The 25,795-nt window shown below is 43.3% G+C and overlaps 1 protein-coding gene across 6 annotated transcripts in view; it reads left to right on the forward strand.

Moving 5' to 3' along the window:
• Window positions 1-7,950: 7,950 nt before the first annotated feature.
• Window positions 7,951-25,795, forward strand: part of LOC137756855 (integrator complex subunit 6-like) — a 49,593-nt gene continuing 31,748 nt past the window's right edge. For all 6 annotated transcript variants that reach the window (XM_068533392.1, XM_068533394.1, XM_068533393.1 and 3 more), the window contains exons 1-2: window positions 7,951-8,385; window positions 8,527-8,604. In XM_068533392.1, the coding sequence (XP_068389493.1) occupies window positions 8,275-8,385; window positions 8,527-8,604 (189 nt within the window). In that variant the 5' untranslated portion in view covers window positions 7,951-8,274. The remainder of the gene's footprint in view (window positions 8,386-8,526; window positions 8,605-25,795) is intronic.

Below are 25,795 nucleotides of genomic sequence, written 5' to 3' on the forward strand. Positions count from 1 at the left end.
ACTAGCCGGCTACAGTCTACCCTTCTGGGCTTGAATAAAACCCTGTTACAGCTATCTCTCTAGCTCAGCACTTACCACGTTGTATTGAAAGTATCTGCGTACATAACCAGCCTCCCTCGGTGCAGGAGAAGCTCAGATGCACAGGAAGTACGTCCTGCTCATCGTTTAGCCCCAGGCACTTAGCGGAGTGCCAAGCAGAGCGGGCCGAGGTACATATCCGGGTAACTGAACACCAGGTAAGTGACTTCCTAGGTGACGGTGCAAGGCCCTCCAGCTCTGCTATCAAGAGCTCTTCCATCCCCGCATAGTGGGGGGGGGGGAATGGAAAACCTGTCAACATATTTGGGACAAATTAAGTGATTTACGACAAATAAACTAGCTGTAGAGGTTCTTGCTACACCTAAGTACAAATACAGTTCTACCATTGTTACATTTTAAAAGGTATGTGCTAACATGGTTTAAATGCTGTCAATTAAAAAAAAAATAGCCTTAAGAAGGAGAGGGGGGCTTCCCTGGTGGCGCAGTGGTTGAGAATCTGCTGCCAATGCAGGGGACGCGGGTTCGAGCCCTGGTCTGGGAAGATCCCACATGCCGCGGAGCAACTAGGCCCGTGAGCCACAACTGCTGAGCCTGCGCGTCTGGAGCCTGTGCTCCGCAACAAGAGAGGCCGCGATAGTGAGAGGCCCGCGCACTGCGATGAAGAGTGGCCCCTGCTCGCCGCAACTAGAGAAAGCCCTCGCACAGAAACGAAGACCCAACGCAGCCATAAACAAAACAAAACAAACAAAAAAAAATTTTTTTTAATTAATAAATAAAAAAAAGGAGAGGGAAGAATTACGAAATCTATGCCTTAGCAGGAATAGAAAACCCAGAAGTTAAAAAAGAAACTAGAGGTATGTCATTGCCGTGGGCTAACTAATATGCAAAGGGCCTCAACCAAGGGAAAAGGAGTGAGATGAATTTGAGTTATACCTACAAGGTGAAAGCTCCCCAGGACCTGATGGCCTGGTGGATGGGGGGAGGGGCGGAGGGCTCCAGATGGCTGTGGTTACTCCCTGTGTGTGCTGTGCCCCCTGGAGCTCCACAGAAGGGGTGAGGATGCCTTGTGAGTTCCTGACTGAAGCCCCACACCACAGGGGACGTAGGGCGGTGGCCTCAGGGCGGTGAGAGAGAACGAGGGGAGCAGCACAGAAGATATGAAAGGAAAAGAGGGAGATTCCAAGATGGCCACCCAGAGGCTCCTACCCCCTGACTGGTGACAAGAGGTTAGCCAAGTGGCAAAACCCGCTGGGGAGCTTGTCTGGGGGCTGCCCTGGGCCAAGTTTCATCATCAGCTCTTTTTATTTTTAGCCTACGCCACCTCTCAGAGTAACCAGGTCTATAAATGTCCATACCACTTGCTGTGCCTGGGCCCAGGGCAGAAGGGAGTCGCTAAAAAGCCTTGTGCTAGGCCTTGTGCTGGAAAATTCGCTGCCCTCGGTTGGCAGATGCCTGGATCTCCGGTGCCCCGGGTTACCTCCTGGACCACTGCCCTCAGTTCTCTGGGCAGCCCACCAGAGCCATCACCCCTCACCAGCTCTCCTCCAATCAGGCTTCAGAAATAAGGCTCCCCGAGCACAGGCAAAATCAATAGGTGTCAGGAGGCAGATCACAGCAAAGCCAGGTCCCACACAATCCCACAGGATGGGTTATCCAAGGCCAATCTGTCGGGGAATAAGAGGGCACTCTCCCAGGCCTGTGGTGCTTGCCTGGAGCTGGTGGGCTCCCTCCCACCCTCCTCTCTCTCTTCTGGCCCCTCTGCACCCTGCTGGTGAGCTGCTCCCATGCTGGGCTCCTTCAAATGCGTTCAGGCTCTCAGGCACCCCGCACACCCCTCTCATTCTGGTACTGCTCCTGCAGAGACGGGGAGGGAAGCTTGGGCTCCGGCATCGGGAGGCTGACCACCTGAGCAAACTCAGTTTCCTCCCCTGGCAAAATGGGACGAAAAATAATAGCCCTTAACTCGCAGGAAGGCTGCCCTGGCACATAGTGCTTAAGAAATGAAGCACTCACGACTCTAGTGTATCCCCCCAAAATCTGTCAGAGGGGGGCAGCTTCTCCCCACTCGGAGACTTACTTTTACTTTTATACTTCACTCAGCCAGCTTGTGCCCTTGCATGCAGGGCACTGGGCTTTTTTTTTTTTTTTTTTTTGCCACCGCAGGGCATGTGGGATCCTTGTTCCCCAACCAGGGATGGAAGCTGCGTCCCCAGCACTGGAAGCGCTGACTCTTAACCGCTGGATCACCAGGGAAGTCCCATTGGGTCTACCTTGTTCACTGATGTATATCTGGCTCTTGGGAAAATCTCCCGGCACACAGCAGATGCTTAATAAACATTTGTTGAGTGAGCCCCTCCCCCTCGCTCCAAATATGCGTCTCTTCCTTTGTCGCCTGTGTCAGCGAGTGGACCCACAGTTTCCACATTGCCGGATAAAATCCCAAGTTCTCAGCAGGGCCTAGTAGGCCTTACATGACCTGATCCCTCTCACCCCTGCAAGCTCATCTCTAGCCACCTCTCTCCCCATCCTACTCCCCCCCACCCCAGCTCCCCTACACTCTAGCAATACAGAACTTTCTTTTTCCCATTGGTTTTCTTTCAATGTCTCTCACCATCTGACCACCTCACCATTGCCTGCCTAGAACATTCTCTCTCCTCGCCTGCCCCATTCCTTACCTCCACGAGCCCTCCTTCACCAGGCTACTTCCTACATTTCCTGCAAGTCATATCCTTCAGGAAACCTTCTCTGTATGTCCTCCTGACCTCTCCAGCCCTTCTAGAATATACGTTCTTTCCACTGCTCCCAGAGCACTATGCATTTCCTCTCTCATAACACTTAATAAAACATTGCATCTACACTTTTGATTATTTTCCCCACTAGAATGTAATGTATGAGGCCATGGACTATATCTATTCTTTTATTTAATGCTTACACAGAGATAACTCTGTGCTAAGCACTTCTGTAAACTCTGTAAATATTAATTCATTTCATCCTCATAACAATCCTATGAGGTACTATTGTTATCGCCATTATACAGATGATGAAGCTGAGGCAGAGTTAAGTAACTTGCCCAAGGTCACATAGCTAGTAAACGGCAGAGCTGGGATTTGAACCCCCAAATCCAAGTTCTTAACCGTTATAACATGCTGTGTCCCTTGTTCACCAATATATTCTCGTTGCCTGTCATATAGAAGGTCCACCCAAGGAATATTTGATTAAAAGAAAGAATGGCTAAATGAATAAAGACTGTGGAAATAACACAGTCCTTTGTGGGACCAGTGGGAGGAAAAGCGGTAGCCACAGACTGAGACAGAGATTAAGTTTAGGAGTCAGAGAAGTTGAAAGCAAATAGTCCAAGGGGTAAGGAAGATTCCAGGACAAGTGGCAGGTGATGAAAGGCAAGGTGGCGGGGGCAGGGGAAGCTCAGAAAGGCAAGTGACAAATGGCTCTACAGTCGACAAAGGAAAATATAGAACAGACCATTGGATTTGGCCAGGAGCTGGCCCCTGGGACCTCAGAGTAGTTTCCAAAGAGTGCTAGGGAGAAAAACCAGATTGCATGGCCTTGAGGAGGGAGTAGATGGTGGAATCTGGAATTTGGGAGGGGGTAGTAATCAGGTTAAGTAAGGTCTTTTTGTCAAGATGCGGTGATTAGGGCCTGCTTAAAGGCAAGAAGTAACAAATCTTTGGCGAGTGAGAAATCAAACCAGCCCTCATCAAAACAAAGAGTCTATTGTATGGTGGTGGACCACCCCAAGGCCAGCCACATGAAATGGAAACATGCACAAAGTATGCTAACATTTGTTGTGAAGAGAATGAAGGCCAGGAGAGCAGTGCTTGGTAGGAATTCCTTCCTGAGAGATGTCTGGTAACCTCAGACATGAGGTACAATAGAAAGGCCTGCAATGAGGGGCCATGGGGAAGTATTAAAGTGAATTGATTTAGAGGCTATGAGTGGAAGAAAAGCAAAAAAAGAGTAGAGACACGAAGAGAAAAGAGAAAACTATTTTCAAAAGCTCAGGAGTTCAAAAAAGCAAGAGCAACCCAGAAAGAAGACAGGGGCATTGGTGTAGGTCATAGAGCTGCCGCGAAAAAAGAATTCTGTTAACTGGCCAGAGGTGGCAGCGAAAGTGGGCCTGAAAGTTGGAAGCTGCAGGGGTTCTGCCCGGGGGTGGGGGGGGGCAGTCAGCTCCAGGGCTTGGTCTGAAGGGGCCTACTGGGCCCCAAATCCCAAAGACCCTGCATCCACAGGGACAGGGAGCTAGGCCTCCCGACCTGCTGGGGTGGGGTGACAGGCAGGGCTGGGCACCCCGAGGAAAGGGGCACCTGGGAAGACAATGAAAGAAGGGCAGCCACAGCACATGCAACTGTTTCTTTCAACAACCATTGATTGAGCTGGTACTTGGCACCAGGCATTGGTTATAGGCTCAGCCTGCCCTCCAGGAGTTTACATTCCAACAGCAGCAAAGCCAAAGCACAAGTCAACCTATAACAAGGGGGGCGGTGCTGATATTCTGTAGCAGAGAAAGACGTAGAAAGGGCTCTGGGGGTCTTAGTGTTGGTGTGTGTCAAAGAAACGCAATAAAAATACCCGCCCCAGCATAATGCAGGGTTTACTTTCCCCTAAGAAGTGAAGAAGAGAGGCTTCAGGCTAAGGGCTTGGAATTTGGTTTAATCTGAATAAACTCGTAAATCCACCAGAAGGTTATTTTTTTTATTGGGGTATAGTTGATTTACCATGCTGTGTTCGTTTCAGGTGTACAACAAAGTGAATCAGTCATACATATACATGTATCTACTCTTTTAGATTCTTTTCCCATATAGGCCATTATAGAGTATTGAGTTCCCTGTGCTATACAGTAGGTTCTTGTTAGTTATCTATTTTATATATAGTAGTGTGTATATGTCAATCCCAATCTCCCAATTTACCCCTCCCCCCTGGTTATTTTTTGTATATTGTCACTTTTGTAGTTTATAATGAAGACATGGATGTTGTCCCACTGGAGCGCCTGGTGACTAAGACTATTTGTGCTTCCTTAGCATTTTTTGGAAAACTGTTTCAATAGTATTCGCCTTGGAGGGTTTTTTTCTTCTTTTTTTGGTAAATTTGTAATTTGTATTTGGGATACTTTGTAATTTTTAACATAGCCTCTTTCCTGAGTATAAAAGCAAAACACGCTCATCGTAAAAAGTTAGGGGAAAATTGTAAAGATTTTTAAATGTCATCTTAAAATACTGTCTGTGAAGACATAGAGAACAGACTTGTGGTTGCCAAGGGGGAGAGGGGGGATGGGAGAGGGATGGAGTGGGAGGTTGGGGTTAGTAGATGGAAACTATTACATATAGAATGGATAAACAACAAGGTCCTACTGTAGAGCACAGGGAACTATATTCAGTATCCTAGGATAAACCATAATGGAAAAGAATAGGAAAATGAACATTTATATGTATAATTGAGTCACTTTGCTGTACAGCAGAAATTAACACAACATTGTAAATCAACTATACTTCAAAGAAATAAACAAACAAACAAAGAGATAAATAAACACTGTGAACTGGGGCATATCACAGTCCATATACACTTATAATATATCATATACATAATACATAAATATTTATTTATATGTTTATAATTAAATATCTTGATTATATTTATTATATAAATATATGTTTGTTTATATATATTTAAGTATATAAATAAGGACTGTGATATGCCCCAGTTCACATATATATGTGTGTGTATATATATAGCTCCTAATAGGAAATCTTGTATTTCTTCACCAAAGGATAGTCTAAACAAGCAATCAATCCCATGCATGTGATCCAGTGGGCTGAAAGTGCTATATTATGACTTGGAGTTGACTTCAACGAAAACTGTGAATGAGGCAAAGTTTGTTTCCAGGTAATAATCTCATCCCCACCTAATGCGAGGCAGAATTCTTAGATGGTCCCCATGATCTCCCCTGCGTGATATTATGTCCTGTGTAATCTTCTCTCCTTGAGTGAGTGTGGGCAAGACCTGTGACTTGCTTTTAGTCAATAGAATATGGCGAAGGTGACGGATGGCACTCTCATGATTAAGTTACATTATATAAGGCTCCATCTTAGAAGACTGCAGTGAGTGATTTTCCTGCTGGCCCTGAAGAAGCAAACAATCATACTGTGAACAACCTATGGGAGGGAGGTAAGTGCAGGTGGACCCGAGGGTGGCCTCCACCCAGCAGACAGCCACAAGGAAATGAATTCTGCCAACATCCATTCAGGATTCAGATTCACCTTGGAATCTGATTCTCTCCCAGTCACGCCTCCAGATGAAAACACAGCCTGGCTGACACCTTGATTGCGGTCTTGTGAGACTGAGCAGAGAATCCAGCTACACCGTGCCCAGACCCCTGACTCATGGCAACTGTGAGATAACAAATGTGTCTTTTTCATCCTTATTTCCCCATTAATTCCCACCAGCTGTATCCCAGATGGGCCTGAATTGTGCTATGCATGTTAGTATCTCTGGCTGAATTTTTGTTCCCACCATTCCTTTCAATCCAGAATCCCTCCCTTCCTGCTAAGTGCCTCATCTAGGAAACCTTCTGAACTTCGAGACCACTGGACCATTGCTTCCACCGCTTTTTTTTTTTTTTTTTTTTTTTTTTTTGCCACACCACGCGGCTTGTGGGATTTTAGTTCCCTGACCAGGGATCGAACCCGGGCCCTCGGCAGTGAGAGCATGGCATCCTAACCACCGGACCACCAGGAAATTCCCCCACTGCACTTTTTATTTGCATCACTTGTTTGTCCCTGATTCATACATTGCTATATGGCCTCTTCTGAAATCTTATTTTTATGAAAATGTTATTGAATATGGATTTTATATATATTACAAGGAACATATCAAATGAAGTTGTAAACTCACTGAAGTTCAGGATTCCACGTTGTGCACAGCATACTGCTGGGAATACACACCTCCATATTTAAAATTCGAGTTACATGAAGCAGTCAGCCAAGCGTGGTTGGCCACTCATTGAGACTCTCCGTAGAGCCAGACCTGAGAACATCCCTCAGTGTTGTCCTCATCTCCCTGAGCTGCACTTTCCTTTACTGAAAATTGAACATAATGCCACCTACCACAATTATTTCAAAGACTAAATGAGACTAACGTGGGTGGCTGACACTTCATAGGTGCTCAATAAATGTGAGATGAATCAGAATCCAGGATGGCAAACCTTCCATGTGTAAAGGCTGCACAGACACGACAGTGGGTGGAATTATCACAGGCAGGGCAATACTTCAAAGTGCTCAATGAAACTGAAGAAGCTTGTGCACACAAAAGGCCAGTTTAGGTAACTGTGTTTAAGCTTTAGTTTCCTTTCTAAGTAGATATACGCGGAATGCAAGGCCAGCGACCGACTCACAAACACTGATCAAGCGTGGGGAGGGATCTGAAGGAATGCGAGTAGGTCTTGCCAGGAAAGAAGTTTGCTGCTTCTGAAATGTTTTGGTCTTAGCCACTGGCAGGATTGATCGATTGCAGTTAGCAAAGCGTCTTCTATACAGCCTGTCCAAGCATCTGTTTCTGTGCCTCTGCACAACTGTTGCTCAAATTCACTCTTCCTTTCGAATTATCATCTTTGAAGAGCAAGAGAAAAGTCCATCCAGACCACCCTAAGTATCCTAACAGCTTCCAAGTCCTTTAAATGAGGGTCCTTAACATTTCCCCTTACCCCCTGCCTGGGTTCAAACTTCAACTCCCAGGGTTCGCCCAAGTCCCTCCCCTTGCCCTGTCATCTAATGAATATGCAAATAACATATAATTGGCAGCCAATGGCGTGGGTTCTGGTCACATGGTGCCCATGGTAGGTGAGCGGACCGAAGTTGTGTGTTGGTTAACAGACAGCTCTCAGTCTGGGGCGAGCGCTTCAGTGAGCTTGCACCGATGCTCGGGCAATAGTCCCTGCGGCGGCAGCGGCGGCGGCGGCAGTAGTGGTGGCAGAAGAGAGGAAGGGGGAGGGTCCCGAGGGCTACACACGCTCACACTTTCAAGTTCCCTTGGAGGGAGAAGAGGTGCGGCTGCAGAAAGAGGAGGCCAGGAGCAGTTCCATCCGTCCCGTCCCGTCTCCCCCTCTTACTCTTGCTCCCTGCACCCTGGCTCTGCGAGAGTTGAGGGTTCGGGTGGCAGTACGCGGCAGTGAGGGCAAGAGGGCCAGGAGAGTGGGCACCGGAGCCAGGGGTGCGGGGGAAGATGCCCATCCTGCTGTTCCTCATAGACACGTCCGCCTCTATGAACCAGCGCACTGACCTGGGCACCACCTATTTGGACATTGCCAAAGGCGCTGTGGAGTTATTCTTGAAGGTAAAGGGAGGGGAGGGGAGAGATGGGGAGAGTTCGCTAGGGATGGGGGTGGTGGTGGATTTAGGTGCTTCTGTAACGTTGGTATCGCCCCCTCCTCCCCCTTTCCCTTCGCGGCCCCCTCCGTCATCCCTCGTCCCTCAGCTGCGCGCCCGGGACCCGGCCAGCCGCGGAGACAGGTACATGCTGGTCACCTACGACGAACCGCCGTACTGCATCAAGGTAAAGGGGCCATCCAGGGGGTGGGCCGGGCGGGAAGCGGGAGCCGGTCGGCCTGGGCAGCCGAGCCCCCCTGCCCCCGCCCGAGGCGGTCCTGCGTCGCCCGGCGGGGCGGGCGGGGCGAGGTGGGGGCGAGGGCGGGAGTGAGTGGCGCCTCCGCGGCTTCCGAGGAGCCGCGGCGCCGGGGGTCGGGGAGGGGGCCGGGGGAAGGGCGGCCCCGGGGAGAAAGCGCAGGAGAGCCGGGCCGGTGGCGGCGACGAGCGCAGCCGCCTCGGAAGATGGCGGACATTTTGCTTTTGTATGAGCCGGAGAGGGAGACCGAGGGCGCTGCTGAGATGGAAAGGAGGGAGGGGAGGGAGGAGAGGGGAAGGAGGGCCCGAGACCCGGAGGGAGGCTGCGGGCGGGCCCGCCCCTTCGGGGCGCACCGCGCGCGGTGGAGGCCGAGGGGCCGGACGGAGCCGGCGACTCCGCCCCGAGGTGCTGCGGGCTCGCGCGCGGGTTTTCCTGGAGCCCTGGCTCCGCCCCCGGCCCCTCCTTCCCCCCCTCCTCCCTTCCTTCGCCGCTTCTCCTCCCCCTCTTCCTCCCGCTCCCCTCCCCTTCCTGCTGAGAGCGTGGCAGAGCCGGCCGCCGGCCTTCAAAGATTAGACTACTGCTTTTGCGCTTCTGTGGTCTCTAACCCACCCCCACCCAATGGAAAATCAGTCCGCGGAGCCAGCCTCCCAACCCCCAGGCCCGGAGAAACTCTTTTCACTTCTTCTCCGGCATCGGTCCGGTTAAGCCCGGCTCTGTTACCTTAGCTACTGTTAGTGTTTCATTGGCGATTCCACCCAAGCCGCGACAGGGTGGGGCGGAGAGATGCAGAGTCTGAACCCGCGGGGACAGAGCTTTTTAGGGACCTGGCCTACCTATTGACATCATAAATTAGGTTTGTGTTAGTCACGTAGGGATTTGTCCAGGGAAAAGAAAGGAAGGAAGGGGAGGACTCGCTGAGCGCGGTTACAATAGTCAAATGCGATGACTCGATCCACAGGGTTCTGACCTACAGGAGAGAAGTAGGGAGCATTTCACCTCCCTACCCTTGTCCTAATGGTGAGGAGATAAAGAACTGCTTTGCCTGCAGTAGCCCGATAAAATAGAACTCAGACTATTAAAGCAACCTGCATAAGAGTCCTGCTTGCATATTGAAAATTTAAAAATACATCACCATAATCCTTGACGTCTTTCGCTAGATACCCTCTTTTTCTCAGAATTCTCTTAACAGGGTCGGGGAGGCACTGGATGTGTTGTAATCCGTTTTAGCCGAGTGAGGTGTTTGAAAGAATGGAACCTACCAAACTGAATAGTTGGCTATAGAGAGCGTTCCTTCAGAAATAAAACCAGAGAGGCTTTACTTTTGTAACTCGTAGCTTCGGTTAACAGTTTGATTAGTAGGGTCCCCTGAAGACCGGTCTGGTTTTGATGCTTTGTTTTCCGTTTTTGATTTATCTATTTAGAAAAATGGAGCAAGTAGACATCTTTAAGAATGCCATAAGCTTTTTAAACATGTCAGTTTCCTACAAGGGTGTGACCATTTTTTCCACATAGAAAAGCAGATGTTTGTCCATCCTAAGTATGAAAGTCTACACCCTTTGAGTACTCATACAGATAAGAACCCACCGTTTGTAGTGGGGCCATTTGAAATCCTCCTTAATTTGAAGTAGTAAAAAGGATAAACTACAAAGCAGTGTGCCTTTTTTTTTTTCTTGAAAGGAATAACTTATTTAACATTTTCCTGAATGCCAAGACTCATAGTTTAAACATGATTTTTGATCTATAAAACTTTTATGGCAATATTTACAGAATCTTTGGAAAGGAAAAAGAAAGTCTGGCCCCCTTCTTAACAACCATCATTACAGCTTTTTACCTAGCATTGTAATCATAGTGTACATATTACTTTGAGTTCTGCCTTTTCCACCTATTTTGTCCTATGAATTATTCCCGGTTGCCACATAGTCTTCATACTTAAAATTTTTAGTGGCTATGTAACTTATCCATGGTATTTTAGAGGCTCCAGATAGTTCTGTGAACAGAGGGGAAAAGTTGAATTCTGTTTTTAGTGGCAATTTCATCTGTTAGGTCGTTTTATCTTGCCATCTTCTACACTACATTTTTTCCTAAAGTAAAAAACCTTCTTCCAAGTTGACATTGATCTTTCTTTTCTTATGCAGGGCAGGTATGGGAAGATACTTTGTATAATACTTTCAATTGCTGATCATGAGTTATCTTCTTTAGTCTTTAGGCTTCTCTAAAGTCATTCAGGTTTTTTCATTTTAATCTTACATGATAACTACATGTGCTAGGGAATGGTTAATGATCTTAATGATGTTCTTGTCATTTTGCTGTCTATACCTGAATTTCTAATGATATGCCATATTTTGGTAGCATTTTCTTTCTGTGAGTCCCTTTCAGTCACTCCCTGCTGCCCGCCCCCATCCCTCCCCTCAGCATGTGGTAACTATTTGTTCTTTTGCTTTTAGGATCTAGCCATTTTGGAAGGTCTGAAATTTTAGAACATTTGGTGAATTTTTCTTAAAATTTAGTCTACTCTTTCACTTGCTAATAGCTGGGAGCCATAAATGTTCTGTTTTCTGTCACACTGATTATCAAATAGGTCTTTATTTGACTGTCAGCAGGCGTCTTAGTTGCTACTTAAAACTGCACTCTTCGCTGGGAGCCTGAGGTCCTTTCAGCAAAGTGATGTTAGATAGGGTTTTATTTGTTAACTTGTTTTTCTGCAGAATAACGTGAAGTGTATTTTTGGATTTCTGTACAGTTGGAGGGCCATTGTTTATCTCTTGTCAAAGTAACTGCCTACTTATTTCTCAGGTCTTGGTTATATCCAACTCTAAACACTGCAAAACCGATTTTTTTTCCTAGTAGAAGATTCAGTTCTGCTGGTGGTGTAACAGGCGTGAGTTGTGCATTTGGTTGGAAGGTTTTTTTCCTAATAGGCGTGGAACTATTCCCAGTATATCCACTTACAAGCTCTGACAATAAATCTTGTTGTGAAAAGTTACTGTGACTGGAATTCTTCACTAAAGTATACTGTTGAGCATGTGAATATAGTATTTCACCCAGGACTTAGTAGCTTCTTACTGCATACCCCTTAGGACATGGCTATGTGCTCTTTTAAAATTAGTCATACCTGTTACTTGCAGTCAGCTGGGCATGGATGGAATTAAGTTTGACTTGGGGAACCATATAAAAAGCATATGAAATGCAAGTATTTTGTGCTACATCTGTTTCAAGTGTTGCTTTGTAGACAGGTTTTATACATAGTGTCACAAATGTTAACGCTACATTTATACAATGGTATCTTTAGTGTACACAGCTGGGATGAAGCCTTTTAATATTTTTAAATTTCCAGTGTATCCTTATAAGACTAATACATGGTTTTAAGAAGTGGGGTGGGTTTTTTTTTCCTTTTTCTTTTTTTGGTATAATAGTTCTTAATAGTTTTGGCTGAGGTTCTGCTGTCTTGTATGTTTTGTTTTGCTATGAGTCATAATTTCCTTTTATTCAGTGAATAGCAGAGGTAAGCTTGTCGCTACTACTAACTCTGAGCAAATTGAGGGCACCAAGAAGAAAGTGAGCCGTGAGACTGAAGTAGATAATAAGTATTCAAAATGGTTTGATGTTTGAAGCTACTTTCTTAAAGCGATTTCTTTTTTATTGAAGGAAATGCTTTTTTTTCTAAACATAAAACTGAGTCATTTTTCTAGAAATAGCTGAAACACATGTATAAATCATGTACAGACTTTTTTTTTAATAAATAGGGAGGGTTGTTTCAGAGAAATATCCCAAGTCTGTAATTTGAAACAGAGAGCATTTGAAAAAGTGCAATTTTCCCTTGAGTGTTGCTTTTTCACATCCTGTAGCCAGCCTTGCTTACTGGTATCTGTGTGCCTTCGTCAACATGTATCAGCAAAAGGCAGTATTTTGGCTTACAGATTTAAGAAGTAAACCTATGCTTTTTAAAGGATCTGTGTTCCAAGCATTTAGTGGTATTTTTAACTAAGGCTTAACTTTTTCATATGCCCATGAGTATATTTTATGGGGCTTATTTGGAAAAGGAGTGACTTTTAGGGGAGCCTTTCATTGTGGTTGGAAGCTAAGGAAGTGGTTTTGGGTGAAACAGTGGCAACGTGGCCTGTGAGAACAACCAGAGGCAATGGAAGGTGCATTGAAAACTCAAAGTGCCACAAAAGTGGGGCATTGACTTTTATAATTAGTTGTTCCTCCCCTGATCTTGCTTCCTTTTCACCTTCCTCATTGGCCATTTGAAGCGTGTGATGATAGTTATTTTGAGACGAAAAAGGGGGAAAGAAATCATCAACAAAATGAAAAGGCAACCTGCTGAATGGGAGAAAATCTTGTCAAATTATATACCTGATAAGGCGTTAACATCCAAAATATGTAAAGAACTCATATAACTCAATAGCAAAAAAACTAAACAATCTGATTAAAAAATGGGCAGAGGATCTGAATAGACATTTTTTCAAGGAAGATATACAGATGGACAGCAGGTACATGAAAAGATGCTTAACATCACTAATCATCAGGGAAATGTAAATAAAACCACAGTAATATCACCACAGGCCTGTTAGAATAGCTATTAACAAAAACACAAGTAACAAGTGTTGGAAAGGACGTGGAGAAAAGGGAACCCTCCTCCACTGTTGGTGGGAATGTAAATTGGTGCAGCCACTATGGAAAACAGTATGGAGATTACTCAAAAAATTAAAGATACAACTAACGTATGATCCAGCAACTCCACTTCTGGGTACTTATCTGAAGAAAATGAAAGCATTAACTTGAAAAGATATGTGTACCCCCGTGTTCATTGCAGCTTATTTATAATAACCAATATATGAAAACAACCTAAATGTCCATCGATGTATGAATAGAGAAAATGTGATATATACATACAATGGAATATTATTCAGCCATAAAAAAAGAAGGAAATCTTGCTATTTGTGCCAACACAGATGGACCTTGAGGGCATTATGTCAAGGGAAATAAGTCAGACAGAGAAAGACAAATACCATGTGATCTCACTTAAATGTGGAATCTAAAACAAAACAAAATGAAAACAAAAACAAAACAAGCTCATAGATACAGAGAACAGATTGGTGGTTGCCAGAGGCAGGGGGTGGAGGGTGGGTAAAGTGGGTGAAGGGTGTCAAAAGGTACAAACTTCCAGGTATAAAATAAATGAGTCGTGGGATGTAATGTACAGCATGGTGACCACAGTTAACACTGCTGTGTGGTATATTTGAAAGCTGCTAAGAGAGTAGATCTTAAAAGTTCTCATAAGAAAAAAGAAAAAATGTTGTAACTTTGTGTGACAATGGATATTAACTAGCTTTTCTGTGGTGATCATTTTGCAGTATATACAAATATCAAATCATTATGTTGAACACCTGAAACGAATACAATGTTATATATCAATTAAACATACATACATACATAGATAAAAAGTAAATGCTCCCAGACTTCTATCCAACCTGTGAATTAAATATAGTTTACTAGAAAGAATTTTAAGAATGAGGTACTCTGCCTGATAGCTCTTTTTCTTTGTGTAAGAGTAGAAGGAGGAATTAGAACTTTAGTGAAAGCTTATACAGAGAACCCTGCATCGGTCATGTGTATACTACTATGTTTATCTGCACTTTTGTTTGTTTATTGTTTTGTTTTGCAGCGAATAAAATATTTCTTGTTAAAAAAAAAAAGAAAGAAAGAAAAGGGGAGATTTAGGGGTAGAAGACTAGATCCCTGGTCAAGGGAGTAAGTGCTACTTTCACATTAGGTACCAGCTGGGAGATGACTAGGGAGTGCTGAGACAATTATGGAGTCCTGTCTGTTCTGTATCCTAAACCTGTCTTGTATCCATTCTTTCTTATTTGCTCCTCCCTTGTTTCAACTTTCATCTGGACCATTGTTTCAGCAGGCACTCAGTTGGTCTCCCTCCTGGTCTTGCTTGCCACTGATTCTTCACCCTCATCGCCACTAGATTGCTGATTCTTAAAATAAAGTAAATTAAAAAGTCATTCCCCTACTAAAAATTCTGCAGGGACTCCCCATTATATTTCAGAATAAAATCCAAACTCCTTAACCTGGTTTTGCCAACAGTGTCTCTCCACACTTTTCAGAGTCACTTCTCCAGACTCACTCTGCCTCTTGCTTCTGTGCCATTGCATATGTTGTTCCCTCTGCCTGGGACACACTGGTTGGCCTGACATGCCTCACCTCTTCATTCTACATTCTCAAAAGTCATCCTGCCCCTCTGCCCACCCCTACTCCAAATAGTGTAACAACTTCCACTATGATCCCTTAACCCTCTGTCTAGAACTTAACCCAGAAAATGCTTCTTGCTTCTTCCTGCAATCCCTTCCTCCCCTGAAGGTAGCCGTTGTTCTGACTTTTACCACTATTGTGGTGATATGACCAAAATGGTGTTTCTGGAAGATAAGTCTGACATTGGATTGCTACTATAGCAATCTAGGCTTTCGTATACCATATGTTCATTCGACACCCTCTGTGGACTGTACTATACTATACTTGGGGCCAAAGGAGACACCAAGAAAGACTTGGCCCAAGGGGAGATTGGAATAGTAAAAGATATGGTCCTAGTCCTCAAGGGTCTTGAGAATAGTCATTGGAAAAGGTGACTGGAGAATGTGGATTAAGATACGGGAGATGTCAACAACAGTGGACTCTTAACCAACAGATTGCAGGTGAGGGAGGGAGAATTGACAGGACCCAGTGATGATTCAGTTTATCCAGTCAAGATTGCAACTAGTTAAGACTGGATCGCAAAAGGGCTTCGAAACCTACAAGCTAGAGTTTGTACAGTTCTCCTGGAATGAAGAGCTATGAGGTGGATTTGAAGACAAATAGGGTAAGGCTTGTTGTCTGTGTGCTTGCATGGTTATCATGCAGAAGCGTACGTTGAGGTGGGCTGGGGAGATGAGAGAATGAGAGGTGGGGGAGATCTAAAATATGTAGTTGAAATTGCCTAGTTTTGCATTAGTGCTGGCCACTTGAGAGCTTTTGACTTTGAGGTTAGGATGGGGGTAGGAGGGGTGGCAGAAGGGCAGGGCACACATAAGGAAAGGGCAACTATTGTCCTTTTCAGTTTGCCTTTGCTTCAGGAAGATGACTAGAACTGTTCAGAAGACAGGGTTCTCAGTTTCACGGAGTGTTCCAAAATGGCAGCTGTTCCACATCTCAGGGAGAAATGTGCTTTCCAGAGAAGGGCAGGATTGAAGGACCCTCTGAATGCGGGGAGGAGGGGACAGGGATGAAGAAGGGAACCAACTGGCTTAATTTAAGTACTTAAATGAAAGCTCTTTGTAAACATGGCTGTCAGTTCCCTTTTACGAAGAGTGTAGATGAGAGATCCAGGCAGTCTCTTTGTGTGCCTATTGGAAGGTTGGAACACGCTATCTCCTGGATAGTGTTCTAAATGGTGATTAGGTTCCCAGACCTTCCTCCCCAGGAAAGCCTATTTAACCCTTAATGCCACTTAGCCATAGAACTATTGTGTTTGCTATTGTTTCTACTGGGAAATGGAGTTGGGTTTCCAAGGTGCTTTGTTAAAAACACATCCTTTCCCCCCCTTCTTCCTCACAACTCCAGGTGGATTAGTGGTCCCAGAGAGGGGTGGGGACACTATAAGAGCTCCAGCAAAGAGGGTGAGGGGCTGAGGTGTCCGTGAGTCATTCATGTCAGATTGGCTGTATTTGCGCCGTTCAGTACAGCATCTGCTAGCCACGTATGGTTATTGAGCCCCTGAAGAGGCGGCTAGTTTGAATCAAGATGTGCTGTAAATGTAAACTAAACACGGGATTTTGAAGATTTAGTACCAAAAGTATATAAAATATCTCATTAACAATTTTTATATTGACTACAAGTTTAGACAATATTTTTGATATATTAGAGTAAATTAAATATATTATTAATCTCACCTGTTTCTATTTTTTTAATGTGGGTACATGAACATATAAAATTACATATGTGGCTTTCACCGTGTTTCTATTGGACAGCAGTGTTGGTCTCTATTTTTTCTTAACATATTTATGATGTTCATGTCCTAGAAATTGTTTCTGAAGGGGGATCCTCCCTCTCAAAGTTCTGTTTTAAGTGAGCACCTCCATAATGGAGTCATTTGTGCATGAAAGGTTATCATACAGTTCAGAGTTGATTGGGTTGATAACCCTTGGCCCTGGGGTAAAAATATGAAAGCATCCCATTCTTGTTTGTATTGAAAGCCAGTTTGGTTGCTTGGACTTTTGGATACAGTTGGTGATCCAACTGGTTGGGTTAGAAGTTTTTTTCCTGGGCTAAGTAGAAAAAAATATGTATGTGAACTCCTAATGTAACTACAGTAATTCAGAATTCTGTTTGTAATATGTGGTCACCAGTGGCACAAGATGTTCCATGCTTCTAGTGCTATTAGAAATATGTAACATATCCCTTATTAGATTTACATAGCTACTTGGCCCAAGAATTCCCAGGAACAGTATTCATCAACAGAAGGAGGATAAAGGATAAATTCTTTAGCTTGGCATAGTGTAAAACCTAAGAAACAAAGAGGGGTTTGTATCACTGCTCTTGTTGAAGGGTTTCTTGAGGTTCCCTAGTAAGGCCCTTGTCTTATATCATGGGAAGTCATCAGTAGCATTAAAAGGAGGGGGGAGGTCCAAGTGGAGCCATGGGCGGGCTCCCATGATTGTTGCTTTCTCTAAGCTCAATCCTCCTAAGGGGGATTACAGGAGTGACAATGTTATTTTTTGTTACTGTAATGGCTCCCATTTAAGGAATAAATACCAATGTCTAATTCTGAGCCTGGGTGAGAGTACAGATATGTTGATGAATAGCATGTATATGATGTGGAACCATTTTATAGCCCTAGTTTTAGATCCTCCTAAAACCTATCTTATAGTCAAAGGTGTTATCTGGCTTTTACAGATATGATTCGACTTATATCTACTTCCTTATAATAATGAACAATAATATAATAGCTTTCTAATAATAGCAGCTGACATTTATTGAATAATGCTTATGTACAGGGCAATGTGCCAATGAATGTACAGTGCTTATTTCATTTATCTTCCCAACCAGCCTACATCACAGGTACTATTATTATCCCCACTTAACAGATAAGGAAACTGGGGGCCAGAGAGGTTAAGTAACACAACTGAATAGTAACCCAGGTCTGTCTCTATTCCGAAGTCTTAAGTAACGAGCCACTTCACTTTCCCTATCAACTATGGTAGACTATTCCTTTTAATAATTTCTCAGTGGTATTTTCTCATTATGGTATATGTCCTGGAATCATGTTTTTTAGACAGAATTGTCATGCTGTTATTTATAGTTGCTTTTGATATAACAGTGTTTGATACTAAAGCAAGCACTCAATGAATGAAAATGACTACTGCTAGTGTTACCATTTTTATTATTTCTCTGATTCTTTGTAGGTGAATGGCATGGTGCATTTGTTTGTGAAACACTTTGGTCTTTGATATCACAGTTATGCCCCTACTCAGGGAAAGAGATGGAGTTGTTGGGACTCTCAGTTGATGGAACTTGAGATAGTTGGGGAGTAGAGGTTGAGCACTGGGGCCTAGGCCGAGTAGGCCCCGTGGGAAGAACGGTAGGCTTGAGAAAGCAACAGCGTGGTTTTTGGCGATCTAATGGCCTCCAGAAATTGATACATCATCTTCACCCTGTCACTCTCCTGATAAATGTTTCTCTTGTAGGGAAAAGAAAGACAGTCAGTGTACTCCACAGTGGCCATTTAGTTTCCTTTAATCCACAACCTGTGGGAGAGGCAGAAGCCATTTTGTAAAAGGCCTGAGTATGCCATACTGCCTTCGCCGAGTTTTATCTGTCAGCCTGTGCCTGATCTAATGGTCCGCTCCTCATTTCAGCCAGATCTCCCACTCTCCTCAAGCCACACCCCTGCCATAGGCAGATAGCTTTTTCCCCCGCTTCCTGCTTAGTTACGTTGGTAAGGGATGAATTTCAGAGGATTGGAGGTGCTGCCAACTTAGCCACTGGGGTCTTAACCAGAGAAAAGTTACACGAAGGCTTTTGTGCCAGATGTGCCAGATGTTCGTAGAAAAAATAGAATTCTGTATCTTAAACCATATGTGCGTGATTATCTTAATATATATGTGCCTGTATCTTCAGCCATATGCACCTGCTCTTTCATTAGTTATATCCTGCCCTGTTAAGTCGAATAGTTCACTAAACTTAGTACTAAGAACCAAACTCTGGACTTGAATGCTATTGAACGAAAGGCTCAAAACATTTGTTTGTGTGAGTAGGGAGTAGTATTACTGAGGAAAGTAAATATAGTTTATTAAGGTCTTAGGATTTACTATATAGCTACTTGGGCTAATTTACTAATGTTTATTCTTTTTGTCCTTGCCTATATTTGAAACTGTTAATGCTTCTTCCTTCCAGAAACTTATCACCTCCTCCATTCTGTTTCTCCACCCCTCTCTCTGATAATTCTTTCCCTATCTGCCAATTTCTTTCCCTTGCTGAATGCATCCTACCTCATTCATGATTTCAAATATTCCTTCTACTCCCCAACTTCAGCTTCTCACCCGGGCATCGCTAGCTGACGACGGGACATCTCTCCACTTGCCTGTCTATCCTGCCATCAGCTCATAGTTAGCATGTCAAACAGACCTCCTTATGGCTCTAAAACTATCCCCTCTTCTATATTCCCCATCTTTTAGTCACTCAGGATTGCAAGGTGGACATTATTCAGCTTTGATCCTGTCCTTCCATCTTTTTCTGAGGCCTATCCCTTTGCAATGTCCCTTACATATGTTCCTTCAACTCAACGTCTGCTGCCAACACTTCAGTCCAGGTCCTGACTTCTGTGCTTTGGCCACTATAACAACCTTCTTATGTAGTCTTCCAAGTGCTTCCCAAATTCCTACTCTCTACCCATACCAACTGCTAACTTTCTAAAAAAGGTGGTTTCATCATATCACTCCCCCACTCATAAGCCTTCAGAGACTCCCCAGTGCCTATGGAATCAAGTCAAAATTGCTCAGTCTGCCATTCTGAGCTCTCTAGGACCTGCTCCATGTGTCTGTATAAACGTATTTCCCATCATTTCCCCACAGGAGCCCTGCCCTTCAGCCAGACCTCTCTCTTCCACCCCCTGAGTTTGTCTCCCCACTCCTGATGCCAACTCTTAGACCATCAGTTAACCAAAGGGAGACGAAAGAGAGAGCCAGAGGAGCCGGAGGCCTGGGGGAGGAGAGAAAATGAACCGAAAGCATGCCAGCAAGGGTGTGACTTGAGGGGGAGGATGTGACAGAAGGTGCTTTAAATGCTGTTATAATGATGAGAAGTTGCAGGAGGAAGGGGGAGAGAGCTGGACTCTGACCTTTAGTGGTTGATTAGCCTGAACCAGACCAAGATGTTTTGATTTAAATTGGCCTCAAGATGCCGGGAAGCCCTGCCGTTTATCTAACCAGTCCCTCTCTGCCTTTGTCTCTGTGGAAGGGAGCCCACGCAGCTAGACAGTGGATAATGGGATTCCAGGGAGAATATCTAGTCTTTAATACAGCCGTGACATTGGAAAGTTGGGGGTCCCTCCTGTTGTATGTCTCGTAGGAGAACGTGCAAGATGTTTGGAGCAAAGCGCTCCTTTCTCTTAAAAGCTTACGTGTGTATAGACATTGTAAATTCCATTTCATAGTGAAGTTTTTGAGCTATATGTTAGAAGTCTATTTAAAGTCTTCCTAGGTACTTTCATAAAAATTAGATTTGAAAAAGTGGTCATAGGATAGCCTGTCTGGTAGCTACTGATTAGACACATGACCCTGGGCAAGTCACATAACCTTTTACGTGTCAGTTTTCTTATCTGTAAAACGAAGGGATTAGACTAGGTTATTTCCACTATTCCTTCTGAAAAAAGTCAGGAGAGAATTGTATAACTGAAAGGCAGGAAGTGGAATAATTCTGGCTGGGACGTTAGGGGGATTTCAGAATTGCTTTAATATTTTTTGGGGCGGGGGGGCTGCGCCACATGCCATGAGGAATCTTAGTTCCCCGGCCAGGGATTGAACCTGCGCCCCCTGAAGTGGAAGCGTGGAGTCTTAACCACTGGACCTGCAGGGAAGTCCCAAAACTGCTTTAAATTTTAGAAAACAGTTTCTGTAAGTGGTTAAAGTGCTGTATCACGTACCTACTGGTTAAATCGGTCACTCCATCTTATTGGTAAATGTCACTTCATCTTATTGGAGTCATTTCTGCTTGCTGCCAACAGTTTAACGTTCAGGACAGATTCCTAGCAATGGTTACCTCTGAATAGTGGAACTGACAATTTGGTGAAGAGATAGACTAACTTTGTATTTCTGTTGGGATTTTTAACAATGAATGTGCGTTACTTTTATAATGTAAAAAACAGCTCATAAAAAATTTTTGAGAGAATTTTTTAAAAAGAATTAGTCTGGAGGAAAGAGATGCCATAAGATCTTTAGAAAGTAAGGAATGGCCGTTCTGCGCTCTCCTCTCTTCAACTCTTTCTGTAATGTTTGGGTGGCTTAGTCTCACTCCTGTCCTTGTGTATTTTCCAAGGCCACTTTTGTTGATTTTTATCTTGTGTATGTGTTCATAAAAATATCTCCTATCAGAACCCCAAACCTAAGCAATTGAACATGTGCTCTGCATGATAGCGTTATTTTGTTTGTTTGGTTGGTTGGTTGATTTTTGTTTTTGTTTTTGTTTTTCTAATAATGAGTATTGGTCAGTAGCTACAGTTGAAATGAACTCGGAGTGAAAGAGGAAACTTAGCATTTATATCTGACCGAGTTGTTTGGTAAATTCTTTGCAACTCTATGGTATTTTTCTTTCAGTAACAGTTCAGTTGCCTCTTGGACAGAGGAGAAAATTTGGTTTCTACATGTTAGCGTCCTCTGGTGAAGATCAAATTTCTTTTGATCTTATGCTTTCACATGAACTCTGAGAGGTGTGCTACTTCATAATTTTATGTTAATTCCCTTGGGTAAGAATTGAAAAGTCATAAATGAATTTTGCAGATATTTTAGACTAATCCTTATGATTGTTAATCCACTAAAAAAAAAACCCCTCATCCTAGGTATCTTAAAGAGACCAGTAACACAAAATGGTGAACTTTGTGAGGGTGGAATCAAACTGAATCATGTCTTTGCCTGGTTTACTTAAAAATATGTGGTTATGAGAGTCTTTAACCATCTGCTGAAAAAACAATTCAGCGGGCCACAGTCTGTCAAATAAGTTTCTGCAATATATTAGGGGGTCAATTTCTAAGAATTTTTTTAAAAAGTAGAAGACTTAAGTAAGCTAGATTTCTTTTTTGTGGTCTTGGCTGGTAGTATTTCCTGAAGCTTGTGGATGAAAATTGGTGGACTGAACCACAGAATGATAACATTCAGAGTTCTCTGGAAGAGAACTGATGTAATCAAATAAAATGGGCTTCGAGTATCTTAGCAAGTTCAGGACACTAAGAAGTGCCCCTGGGGAAGTAAATTTGACAAAAAGGAATCCAAGAGAACTGGATATTCTGTTTTGTTTTGTTTTTAACATCTTTATTGGAGTATAATTGTTTTACAATGGTGTGTTAGTTTCTGCTGTATAACAAAGTGAATCAGCTATACATATACATATATCCCCATATCTCCTCCCTCTTGCCACTCCCTCCCACCCTCCCTATCCCACCCCTCTAGGTGGTCACAAAGCACCGAGCTGATCTCCCTGTGCTATGCGAGCTGATCTCCCTGTGCTATGCGGCTGCTTCCCATTAGCCATCTATTTGACATTTGGTAGTGTATATATGTCAATGCCATTCTCTCACTTCGTCCCAGCTTACCTTTCCCCTTCCCCGTGTCCTCAAGTCCATTCTCTACGTCTGCATCTTTATTCCTGTCCTGAGAACTGGATAGTCTTAAAACAAGTAATTTTACAAGAGAAAGCTTTATTAGTACACATAAAACACAGAATAATAGAATGTCTCCTTTGAACCTAGAACTGTATCAGTACCTTGAGTCAAGTGAGAAAACCACAAAAAAAAGTGAAATCAGACCAAATTGCTAGAGTATTAAGGGAAAAATATTGCGTCAGATAGGGTCAGAAAATATAGTGCAAGAAGAGTTTTCAAAGTTGATACAAGAAGCGAGACAATCCTATTCTTTCAATGATATAGCGTCTGCCTAATGTGTATTTCATGGTTTTAACAACCTCCTTTAAAGTGCTCTAGCTGTAAACACAATTTAAAAAGACGTTTTATATGGAGACACACACAAAAAATAAAATAAAATACTGAAAAAAAAAAGACATTTGAACATATTAAAGTGATTTCAGCTGTTACAGTGTTCTGTTTACCTAAAAGGGCAAGTAAACCTCATCTTATATGTATCAGAATTGGAGTCCATTTTAGTTGTGAGAAGAAAATTCTCGAAGTTGAAAACTTTTAACTCGCACAAATATTCCATATAAAGCTAAGGGCAAAGACCAAGGGAAAAGTCATTTGTCTTCTCAGGAGAGAGAGTTGATTGGAAAAGCAGGGCTTCTTATTTTTCATGTCATCCTGTCCCACTGGTCACTTTACCAACACAAGAACAGTTTGTGATGACAAAGATGATAGAATGTTAAATTGGAGAAGAAAGTTAAGTTAGTTGAAAAATGCTGTTGAAGTTGATTTATTCAAATTGTCTGGGTTGTTGCAGAGCAAGTTTCCCCCAACTTGTGGAGAGCAGATGGAAAAAGGAAAATAGTTTATCTTTCAACAAGAGAAATGATGGCCCTGCTAAATTTAGACTCTTTGGCTTTAACTTGCAACATCTGGGAAAATACTTAAATCCGTTAATCATCTTGTTTGTAAGCACCTAGAAGAAGAGCCCAAGGTTCGGGATAGCCCTCTATATGAGTTTATGAAGGGCAAATATTACCAGGCTGATTTCATTTCCTTTAATAGAAGTTAAAAAGTCTTGTCAAGGAGAGGGAAACAACATGTATTTTCTCTCTGCAATCCAGCGAGGCTTTTTATTCATTGTGAAGGGCTTGCTAACAAGCTAGGGAGCCTTGGATTGAATTGAACTGCTCTTCAGGGTAGGGTCCAAAGAGGCTTTCGGGTGCATTTGCCCAAAATGGGTTAGTGCAGTGGCTCAGCACCCAGTCAGAGGGACAGAGCAAGTGATGCCCTTCCAGTGAGAGGTTCTCTCGCTGCATGTGAGAGCCTGGCTTGTGACAATCTGTAATAGAGAAGGATTATTTTTGCTGTTTGAAAAGATTCACTGCCATTCTCTTTCTGGAGCTGTCACCCTAGAGGATTTTAACTATTCAACTGTTTTTTTATTTATACATATTCCATTTATATGGTCTTTTAAGGGGCGCTTCTTCTGTGGAAAGCTAGATGCAGCTGCCCTAAAAAATGTTTTTCAGTTACCTTGGATGGAGAAGTTAATACCGTGTTCATTAAATCTGCACTATATACTGAGTCTAACACGATCATTTATATTTTGGAAAAGGATTGCAAGTGACCTTCAGAGATAGAACAGGCGTTTACAGAAAGGGCCCTAACACCACTGCCACATGGCCCTCTGGCTCCCGAGTGCTCCTGCCACATCCTCTTCAAGGACAGTTGATCTGTTTTTATCTCTTTTACTTGTTTATACTTCCTGGCAAGATTTCCTTGGAGGAAAGGGTTCTTCATTTTAAAAAATAAAAATAAAATAAAAATCAATGAATCAGAGAAATGGTCCTGCCGAAATGGGATGAAGTTCAGGAAGGACAAGTGTTCGGATGCTGAGGTTTGGGGGAGCCATTAAATAACACCCCTACCTTTCCCTCCTCCATTGACACCAATGGAGAAATAAGACACAGGAGCCAGCCAGAATTCTAAGTAACAGCGTTATTCCTGAGAAAAGCTAGACTGGAGGGTATAACTTAGATGTGTGTTCATAAAAAGCTTCCAAATAGTTTGCATGTTGACAGACCTCCACTATAGTTCTGTCACAGGGGCAAAACCTACCCTTTAAGCACCATATGGCAGAGAACATACCAGATAAGGACATGGAAATAGGGGTGCAGAGGGTAGTAGAAAATATTTCTTTTAGGCTTTGCCCTTCTGAGGAAAGGAGTACAGACTCTCTCCTTTTTGTGGTGATATGAGTAGGGAATAAAAGGCTAGTAGGCTAGTCCGTAGAGCTGCGGGGAGAACCCAAGTCATTGACAGACTGAAAGGCCCATACTCTTCCTGCTGATATTCAAAGATGTCTTTAGTTGGCTATACAAATTTAAACCAGACCTGAATTAGCATATTTATTAAGATATGAGGCATTTTCTTTCTGTAAGTCAGATTTATATAAAGGATGGAATACAAGGTATGGAATGATAGGATATGAAAACTGGAAGGGACCTTAGAGTTGGTTTTCAGGCTTTTCATTGCTTAGGTGAGGAAACAGCCCCAGTAAGGGGAAACGACTTACTCTGGACCACTTGTTTTGCTAGTTAGTTACAGCCAGGATTAGACCAGGGTCTTCCAAGTCCTAATTCACTGCTCCCCACACCGAACTGGTCTGCGTTCTGACATCAGGGAAAGTAGGCTTAAATTAATGAAATTTGGAAATTCCATTAAACTTATGAACCTTTAAGCTAGTGTAACGAGACATGTCTATGAGGTGAATATGTAGAATAGGTAGAACAATCTCTAGTATAGTGCTTTACATTGGTGGGTTCTAAAGTTAGGCTACCTGGGTTCAAATCCTGGCTGTGCCATTTATTAGTTGTTTTGACCTGGACAAGTTGCTTATCCTCTCTGAGCCTCAGTGTGCTAATCTATAAAATGGACATAATAATAGCACCTACTTCATGGGGTGGTTATGAGGCTCAGATGAGAAGGATAGATATAAAATGCTCTGCTTAGCATAAGTGAGTTCCTGACACATAGGCACTGATTAATATTACCTATGATTATTATTTATCATCATCATCATTATTCTCACTTTACTTCTGGGAGGCTTTAAAAACTTGACCTGTGAAGACAGTAAACTCTTAGTTTAGGATTTCATTCACCCCGGGTTTTTCCTTTGTCCTAAACCTCTATTCTTTAGTCGTCTCAGGTTAGGAGTTTTGTAATCATCTG

The sequence above is a fragment of the Eschrichtius robustus genome, chromosome X (genome assembly GCF_028021215.1).
Source record: "Eschrichtius robustus isolate mEscRob2 chromosome X, mEscRob2.pri, whole genome shotgun sequence".
Classification (NCBI taxonomy): Eukaryota; Metazoa; Chordata; class Mammalia; order Artiodactyla; family Eschrichtiidae; genus Eschrichtius; species Eschrichtius robustus.